Source organism: Poromitra crassiceps, assembly GCF_964638095.1.
Source record: "Poromitra crassiceps genome assembly, chromosome: 7".
Taxonomy (NCBI): Eukaryota; Metazoa; Chordata; class Actinopteri; order Beryciformes; family Melamphaidae; genus Poromitra; species Poromitra crassiceps.
The window spans coordinates 26005649-26015648 of record NC_139628.1 but is presented as its reverse complement, the minus strand read 5'-3'; the positions used below and the strand labels follow the sequence as shown (position 1 = coordinate 26015648).

The following is a 10000-nucleotide window of genomic DNA, read 5'->3' as shown; positions in this document are numbered from 1 at the left end:
GGCCCACCGCTCAGCCCTCTTTCATCTCACGCAATATTTTCTTTTCAGTCTCATACCTCACCGACCCTCTGAGACCAGGTTCATGTGCTCTTAGCCCTTCGACTGATATGAAATGGATGCAGGGCCGGTTCCAGAACAAGATGACTATAGGGATGCATCCTAGATAGGAAGGGGTGTAGATGCCCGGCCGAAATTTGACACGTTATTTTACTAAAAATAATGCATTTTACCATCATTTCAAGTAGAATGATACCACCCAAGCAAGAATATTTCAAGTGTTTCAAGTGCTTTACTGAAATATTTGGACCATATAATGATAATACAATTATCTCAACCTTAAAAGGTTACATATAGGTGCCAAAAAGCCATAAATTCACATCAAAGAACAAAGAAAAACTAAATTTATAATTCAAGTTTAAACAGTAAGTGTGCAGCTGCAGCATTTTTTTTTTTTTTTTTTTACTTTTCAGCTGAGCATGCAGACAATTAGAATAAGGGTGCAATGCATGCTTTTGCACCCCCGTAGAACCGGGCCTGAATGGATGGAGGGACAGACTGTATTATCTGAACTATCTGTGACTGTGTGTGTGTGTGTGTGTGTGTGTGTGTGTGTGTGTGTGTGTGTGTGTGTGTGTGTGTGTGTGTGTGTGTGTGTGTGTGTGTGTGTGTGTGTGTGTGTGTGTGTGTGTGTGTGTGTGTGTGTGTTCTCTTGTACAGTTATCTTAGTGAGGACCAATGTGAGTTTTACACCTGCGAAGTGAGGACATTTCAGGAAAGAGAGGACATTTTGGCCAGTGCTCACTTTCTCACACATCTTCAAAGGACTGTTTGAAGGTTAAATCTTGCTTTTAAGGCTTAAGGTTAGAATTGGGTTTATGTTAGGGTTAGGCATTTAGTTTGAATGGCTTTACTTGTGATTATGGTTAGCATTAGGTGCTAGGCTAGGGAATGCATTGTGTCAATGAATGTCCTCACTAAAATATCTGTACAAACGTGTGTGTGTGTGCGTGCGCACATGCATGTAGGTGCATGTACCGGTGTCTCTTGTGGCTCTTGATGATCTTGTGGTCCAGGTATTCCTGGTTGGGGACGTACTGCTTCATCTCCAGGTGGTGACAGTCCAACTCGTCCTCATAGTCCCCTAGCTCTGCTGTAACACGAACACACACACACACACACGGGGAGTAATGGAACATTCTTTTGTTTAATAGATGCATAGTGGGTGTCTTGCTAAGTGTAGCGCTCCCGAGTGTGGCTTCGAACCTAGGACCTCCGACTCTTCAAAGTCCGTGCAACCGCAAGACTTACCCACTCGGCTAAAGGGCCCGATAGCCTGAGCGGCAGTGAAGCAGCATCTCTGAGACAAAGCCTACACAAACTCTCCATATATCATGTTATTATTACAAGTTGACATTTTACCTTCAGTGTGTACTTATCGCATATCCCTTGGTTATTCTCACTTCCATGCAGTAAACACAAACGTAGTCAAGATGATAAGTAACATCGGAGGTTTATCTTAGTATCAGCCTGTATTTACCTACTTATTTACCAGTGCTATTATCCAATAATTCTATAATTCACCATATATTTACCTGGTAAATAGCCTACTTATTTAAGGGACTTGCTTTATTTCTTCTTTTATTATCAGGTTTTTTCAGATCCTCCCCAGGCCCCTCCCCCTTTTCTGCCCAATTTGTACTTGGCCAATAGACCTTATTCGATTTGACCACCGCCGCCATATTCTCGACATAACGCTGCAGCTTTAAGTGACAACCTATGTGAGAGCAGCGTTTATAGGACGCTAGCCGCCGTTAGCGTTACCTATATCGTTCCAATTGTGTTCGGATGGTGACCTGCGTTACACACGGCTGTAGTAATGACAGCAATAAAGTCCCTGTGGTTTGTTTCTATCTCTACCCTCCACAGACGTGAAGGGAACGAGACTGAGGATACGTCAGCAGCACAGGAGATGTGTGGATAGTTGGGAGAGACAGGTGAAACTTTCTGACAGCTCCTCACAGCAAAGTCTGTTCACCTCGTTTTTTCTTTTGTTTATTATTACAGGCATTAACGGCAGCATACAAACAACAATTGCTGTCATCACTATCGCTATTTCGTAATGGAACAGAAACGACAATAAGGCCGTTACTATAGTTGTCAGCTGCAAGACGGTATGTCAACAATATGGCGCTGTCCGGGGTTAGCGAATAAGGTCTATTCCCCCTGCATGTTGCTCCACCCCCTCTGCCGATCTGGGGAGAGTTGTTTCTTGCTTCCTCCGATACATGTGCAATCACCAGCCGCATCCTTTCACCTGACAGTGAGGTGTTTCACCGACAGGATGCAGCACATGGGAGAATCATGCTATCCTCCCCAGTTCCCCTCCCCCCCTGAACAGGCACCCCCTCCGACTGACCAGAGAAGGCGCTAGTGCAGTGACCACAACATATACCCTCAATCCGGCTTCCCACCGGCAGGCACGGCCAATTGTGCCTGTACAGTATAGACGCCCGAGCAAGCCGGAGGTACCACGGGGGCTCGAACCTGCGACCCTTTTTGGTATAGGCATGGAATCTCCACTGCACGACCCAGACACTTTTGCTTCCTTTCATAATGTACTGTAGGCATACCGCTCAATGAAAAAAATATTTGTAGTGTTTGTATTGTATTGTATTGCATGGTTTTCTTAAGAGCTGTAGGCCGAGATGAAGTTTGACGTTTCTCAGACGCTCTTGATGAAGACAGACAGTGACAAGCGACACACAATTTGACAGAGTGTGCTGTAGTTTATACTCACACTGCAGTATGTGAGACACCAGCAGGGCGGCGCTGTTGTCATTACAGGTCAGACTGCCGTTAGACAAGTCCTGCTTTATCTGTAGGGCAAAAAGATATCTACACAGACACAGACAGACACACACACACACAGACACACACACACACACACACACACACACACACACACACACACGCACACACACACGCAGATAAGATGTGCAAAGAAAATCTAAATTAGTATGTGGGCCTTACGCATGCACGCACGCACGCACGCATGCACGCATGCACGCACGCACACACACACACACACACACACACACACACACACACACACACACACACACACACACACTAACACTGTTACCTGGTAAGGCCTCTCTTTAGCTGTCCAGGGTCTGGTGGAAAAAACTTGACAATGAACCTGAAGAACAGATCATTGGTGTCTGGGGGGGAGAGAGAGAGAGAGAGAGAGAGAGAGAGAGAGAGAGAGAGAAAGAGAGAGAGAGAGAGAGAGAGAGAGAGAGAGAGAGAGAGAGAGAGAGAGAAAGTATGCCAAAAATGAGCGCTTCCGCCTTTGTTACATAAAGCCGCCCAGTCAAAATATTGGTCGGACCGTCGTCAATCACTGTGGGTGATTTATTTTACAAGTGGCATTCAAGTCATATCTGACTAGTTTTCAATGTATTTCTCCCCACAAAAGTTAGGCTAGGCCTATGTCTCACTTTTTCTGACATGGATCAGCAGCGCAGCAGTAAGCTCTCTCCTCTCCTTGGTGTGATGGACCTGCTTGCCTGCATAGCTGAAGCGCAAACAATTCAAAGCCGTTTGCAGCACTTGAGGAAACCGTGAGTTTGCTCGTTTAATTCGTTGATATAAGCGATTGCCCGAACGATTCATTAATTAATAAACTAGTGAACGTGAAGTGCCACCACCCGCCCACTCAGACGGGATCGGGATTATGAGCTGCCAGAGTTAAACAGCAGCCGCTTTTCCTATTATGCGGATGCTATACCGGCGACCGAGATGAATATGATACGGACTCGCGGGAGTGCGCGTAGGCCGGCTAATTGTTGTTTAACATGCAGGCCAACCGGCTAGGAGCGGGTTAGAATACGGATTCCACTGCATGTTAAGAAGTGGCTTTAGCAGGTGCACCTATATGGCCTCTGTTCCAGGCTGTTCTAGCTCTATAATGCTTCATTTTCAGAAAACTCTGTTCATGGTTAGCTGTAAAACATAAAATCCAGTTGAAAACAAGATCCAGGTTGTAAAAAAACAGAATTATCCTTTAAGTTTATCTGCTGAGAAAGGTTGGTCACAGCTGAACTTTTCTCAGTCATCGGCCAACAGATTTCCGTGCCTCATTGACCCCGTTTACACCTTGCTTTCAAATGTGTTTTGGCTGATCAGATTGCAATCAGATCGTGCTTGACCACAGGACAGTACAGGTGTAAATGCAACCAAGACACATTGAGGATGGATTGTGATCCGATCGGCCAAACCACATCCGGATGCTTTGTGACCACATTGAACAATACAATTGCGTTGTCAATTCACGTACAACTATGTAGGCAGAAATACCTAATCACAACTGTTCCAAACCAGCAAGGCAGCAGCTATTAGCCAGGTAGCAAGCTAAACTACAACAATAATAGCGCAGCTTCACGGATGGCTATCTTTTTATTTATTTCTTTACTTTGCAGCTGCTTGAGAAAATGTCAGATGTAACCGGAGCCTTTCGCACCGCTAACAATTTGTCTCTGCAGTAGTGAACATGAGGTTAGCAGTTCGATTCCCTGTGTTGTTCAATGTGTAGAGCAAGGCATTAGCACTGTCCAGGGTTGGGGGTTTGATTCCCACTGGAGCCGCCCATGAGAAAGACACACCCAAGATACTTTAATGTGCTTTGGGTGAAGATGTTAACATAACATCTGCATTACGGTAAAAGTATATGAAAGCTATACTATATGTTGAGTTTTTTTTATTTTAAATGTGAAGTGAGAGCCTGTAACTGACTTACACTTACATTGAATCTGTTTGGCCAGCGGCTTCAGAAGCTCCAACCACACCTGCAACACACACATTTTTTAAGACAAGAGGATTAAGTAATTGTGTGTGTGTGTCAAGTCAAGTCAAGTCAAATTTTATTTATATAGCACCTTTCATACACAAAGGCAATTCAAGGTGCTTTACAAAAAAATAATCGAAAAAAACAAGCAGCAAAGCAATGCACATATAAAAAACACATAAAAAACACAGCCGACAGTTTTAGTTAAAATATATACTCAAATTAACAAACATGAAACATTATTTCTGTTTTAAATAAGTTACAAGGCACTCTTCAGTATTATTATTACATGTACAGTCCATTTGTTGGAAATGTACAGGAAAAATCTTTTTAAAATTACAGGCCGAGAGAGGCAGTAGTTTAGTAGCAGTTAAAAGCAAGAGTAAACATAAAGGTCTTTAGCTTGGATTTAAAAATAGGCAGAGTAGGGGCAGATCTAATGTGTTCAGGGAGTTTGTTCCAGTTATGAGAGGCATAGTGGGAGAACGCGGCTTCACCATGTTTAGATTTGGTCCTTGGGACAATTAGTAGACCAGTGCCTGAAGATCTCAGGGATCTGGATGGTTCATAGTGTAGAAGCATTTCAGAGATGTAGTGTGGGCCTGACCCGTTGAGAGATTTGTAAACTATTAGCAGAATTTTAAAGTCTATTCTAAGATTTACTGGCAGCCAATGCAGGGATTTGAGAACTGGTGTAATGTGTTCAGCTTTCTTGGTTCTTGTTAGAACTCTAGCAGCCGCATTCTGAATGAGCTGAAGTTGTTTAACAGCTTTTTTGGGAAGACCATTGAAAAGACTGTTGCAGTAGTCTAGCCTGCTAGAAATGAAAGCATGAATTAGTTTTTCAAGATCTTGTTTGGACATATAGCCTCTAATCCTTGCTATATTTTTTAGATGATAGAAGGCAGATTTTCTTATAAGCTTGATGTGGGAGTTGAAATTTAGATCAGAGTCAATAATAATGCCAAGATTTTTTACCTGGTCCTTTGGCTTCAGAGATAGGGATTCGAGGTGAGCAGTAACTTTGAGCCTATCTTCTTTTTTGCCGAAGACAATTATCTCTGTTTTGTCTTTATTAAGTTGGAGAAAATTCTGGCACATCCAATCATTAATTTGCGCAAGGCACTGACACAGTGACTCTATGGGGGCATAGTCATCCGATGAGAGGGCTATGTAGAGTTGGGTGTCATCTGCATAGCTATGATAAGCTATTTTGTTTTTTTGCATAATTAGGCCCAGAGAGAGCATATAAAGGTTAAACAGGACAGGACCTAAAATTGATCCTTGGGGTACCCCACATGTCATTTTGGTTTGGTCAGATGTGTAGTTGCCAATGGAGACAAAGTAGTTCCTGTCTTGCAGATAAGATCTGAACCACTCTAGGACCGTGCCGGAAAGCCCGACCCAGTTTTCCAGTCTGTCCAATAGAATTTCGTGGTCAACCGTATCAAAGGCAGCGCTGAGGTCTAGTAACACTAAGATTGAGATTTTACCTGAATCAGTGTTCATTCGGATGTCATTTATAACTCTGATAAGCGCAGTTTCGGTGCTATGATGGGGTCGGAAGCCTGATTGGAAAGGATCTAGGAGGTCATTGGAGGATAGAAAGGTATTGAGTTGTTGGTAGACAGTTTTTTCGAGTATTTTGCTAATAAAGGGAAGATTTGATATTGGTCTGTAATTGCTGATTATAGAGGGGTCGAGGCTACGCTTCTTTAGCAAGGGCTTAACAACTGCAGTTTTTAGAGATTTTGGGAAAATGCCTGTAAGAAGAGAGGTATTAATTATCTTCAGTATGTCGGTCGCCAGGCAACTGTAGACATTTTTTAGAAAGCTTGTTGGCAGGGTGTCTAGGCAACACGATGAGGATTTAAGGCCTCGTATCGTTTCTTCTAGTTTCTTGTGGTCAATGACATTGAACTGAGTCATGTTAATTAAGCACCTATTCTGTGGGTGCGGCGGAGCCACATTTGTTCTTGATGTGGAAATAGTTAGTCTGATATTTATAATTTTATCCCTAAAGAAGGTCGCAAATTCATTGCATTTGACATTGGATAGAAGATCAGGGGCAATTTGTGGGGGGGGGTTTGTCAGCCTGTCAACAGTGGCAAAAAGAGTGCGAGCGTCATTGGTGTTTTTGCTGATAATGTCGGAGAAGAAGAATTTTCTGGAATTTTTTAGTTCCTGGTTGTAGGAGTGAAGACTATTTTTATAGATGTCATAATCGATGTGAAGTTTAGTTTTCCGCCATTTGCGCTCGGCTTTCCTACAATCTCTTTTTTTGTTATTTACAGAGGGAGCGTTTCTCCATGGTGCTTTTTTCTTACCGGAGATTAGTTTAGATCTAATGGGAGCTACAGCATCAATAGCCTTTAGGGTTTTAGAATTGAAGTTATCTAGGAGATCATTGACAGAGGCTGAGGAGAGGGAAGGGGCCAGCGAGAAAGCCTCCATGAACCGTGTGCTAGTACTCTCGTTGATGTAACGCTTTTTGATGGTTTTTGACCGAGTAAGAGCGATAGGGGTGATCTTGAGTTCAAGAAAAATACAGAGATGGTCGGACAGAGCAACATCACTAGCTGAAAGAAACGATGACTCAAAGCCCTTGGTGATAAATAAATCTAGGGTATGGCCTCGATTGTGAGTGGGCCCAGAGACATGTTGTAACAGGTCAAAAGTGTCAAGGAGGTTATTCAATTCTTTGGCATTATTATCATTGGGGTTGTCAATATGAATATTAAAATCTCCTGCAATAGTTAAACAGTCATGTTCTATGGAGATTATAGAAAGGAGTTCTGAAAATTCATCAAAAAAACTACTAGAGTACTTAGGTGGTCTGTATATAATCAGTAGTAAAATAGAGGGAGAGCACTTCAGAACAGCGGCCAGATATTCAAATGATGAAAAGTCGCCAAACGATACCTGCTTGCATTGAAAAGCATCAGAGAAAATAATAGCTACTCCTCCCCCTTTCTTACCGACTCTGGGGGCGTCAATGTAGTTAAAGTTAGGTGGGGCTGACTCATTAAGAACATATTCCCTGTTGTTTAGATCAAGCCAGGTCTCTGTGAGGAACATGAGGTCCAGTTTATGACTCGTAATCAGATCGTTTATTAGAAGCGACTTGCTTACAAGTGACCTAATATTTAGCAGTGCAGCCTTGATAGCTGCACTGCTAGGTTGAATTTGTAAATGCTTTTCAGAGTGTCCCTGGAGAACAGATACTAGGCTTGGTCCTGGAACAGGACGTGCTGAGAGATAATCTTTGTTTGTTCTGTAGCTAATCAGGGTGGGGATAGTTAGACATCTGATCGTTTCATGATCCTCTGTGACCTTGTTTTTGGGGCAGAAAATGCTTTTTTCTTCAGTTTTCCCCTTTGGGGCGGGCAGGGAGATTGAGGGAAGGGTGAGCGGGTGGGAGGGGGAGGTGGTTTTGAGGGTGGGGGGTCGGAACAAGGAGGTCTTGGGGGTGGGGAGGAGCGAGGGGGTCTTTGGGGTGGGGAGGAGCAGGGGGTGCTGGAGCGAGGGGGTCTTTGGGATGGGGGGGGGGCGAGGAGGGGGAGATGTTGAGGGTGGGGAGGAGCAGGGGGCGCTGGCTATTCTGGCGTGAGTCTGTTCAGCCAGTGTGTTCATGACAGATGGAGAGGGCTGATTAGCCAGTTCTTTTAGGCCAGGAGTCTGTTCGGCCAGTGTGTTCATGACAGATGGAGAGGGCTGATTAGCCAGTTCTTTTAGGCCAGGCGGGGGGGTGCACTGCAGGCTAGCCAGTCCAGCGTCAGCCCGCTCAAACAGTTTGTTGGAGGTGCGGAGCGGGCTAGCTAGACTAACATTAACCTCCTCAATTAGCTTGTTCATGCCAGCTGAGAATGGCAGTAGGTGGAGGGAGGGGGAAAGGGAGGAGGGCGATGAGAGGGAGGTGGAGGAGTGGAGGGGGGGGGAAAATGAGGTCTCCAAGGAAACAGCTGGGGGGGCGTCGCTCCCCGCCGGGTAAACACCTGGGGGGGCGTCGCTCTCCGCCGGGTCATCAGGCCGTTGAGCTGCGGTGGGGGGCGAGAAGAGGGAGGTGGGAGAGTGGAGGGGAGGGGGAAAGAGTGGGGAAGGGGGGGTGGAGGAGAAAGGGGGGGTGGAAGAGAGGAGGGGAGGGGAGAAGATGAAGTCGTCGTCGTTTGGTGGAGCGTTGACCAGTTGAGCCACGGCGTCGACCTGTAGAGCCAGGACAGCGGCTGCCGGATGTGTGGCGTTGGTCAGTTGGGCCGGGGCGGCGGCAGGAGGTGGGGCGTCTTTGGTCAGTTGGGCCGGGGCGGCGGCAGGAGGTGGGGCGGCGACCTGTAGAGCCGGAGGTGTGGCGACTGCCGGAGGTGTGGCGTCATTGGTCAGTTGGGCAGGGTCGGCAGCTGGGCCGGAAGCTGCGTCGATCTGAGCATGGTCAGTGGCTGCAGGTGGAGCAGGGCTGGAGGAGAGCTCTGTGGCCGCTGCGTCAGGCTGTCTGTCTTGGGGAGGCTTTAGAGGGATCTTGACCTTGTAATAGTCCACCGTGTATAGTAGATTAGAACTCAGTAAAGCCTCGCCAGCACTATTGAGATAGCGCCCGTCCGTAGTGAAGAGGTGCTCACGCTGCCAGAACAAATTAAAATTCTCAATAAAGTTTACTTTATGTAGTGGGCAGGCGGTGGAAAGCCATGAGCTTAGGCCTAGTAGTCTGCTGAAGCGGTTCGTGCCCTGAGATGGTAAAGGACCACTGATAAAAGCCTCAATGTTTAGAGAGGCTAGCATATTCAGCAAATTGGTAAAATCAGATTTAAGTTTCTCTGATTCTTGCTTATAAATAACATTTTTTCCAATGTGCAGGATCACCCTAGTCACAGCTTTGTGAGATGTAAGTAGCTCTGTGATTTTTCCTGTTATGTCAGAGATTGCGTCTTGAGGGAAGCAGTATGTTTTGGAGTTTCTCCAACTCCTGATGTTTTTCACTGTATAATCTCCTACTCCTACTATCAGGGTTGTTATGGCTTGGGTGTCCTTGGGCTTTGAGACAGTGTTTCTTCCCTGAGGCCTTGTGCTAGCGCTAGCCTGATTTTCCCTCTCATGGAGCTGGGCAGCTATGTCAGCTGGAGGTGATCGAAGCAGGCCAAAACGATTCTCAAGTTGCAATTC

General features: G+C 45.5%; 1 protein-coding gene across 1 annotated transcript in view; it reads right to left on the bottom strand.

Annotated features, from left to right (window-relative positions):
* Positions 1-10000, bottom strand: part of LOC310779497 (FERM domain-containing protein 7) — a gene marked incomplete at both ends in the record, with an annotated part of 22898 nt that overhangs the window by 6639 nt on the left and 6259 nt on the right. The window contains 4 exons of the mRNA XM_083640028.1: positions 1036-1150; positions 2798-2895; positions 3143-3221; positions 4805-4847. Coding sequence (XP_083496154.1) covers positions 1036-1150; positions 2798-2895; positions 3143-3221; positions 4805-4847 — 335 coding nt within the window. The remainder of the gene's footprint in view (positions 1-1035; positions 1151-2797; positions 2896-3142; positions 3222-4804; positions 4848-10000) is intronic.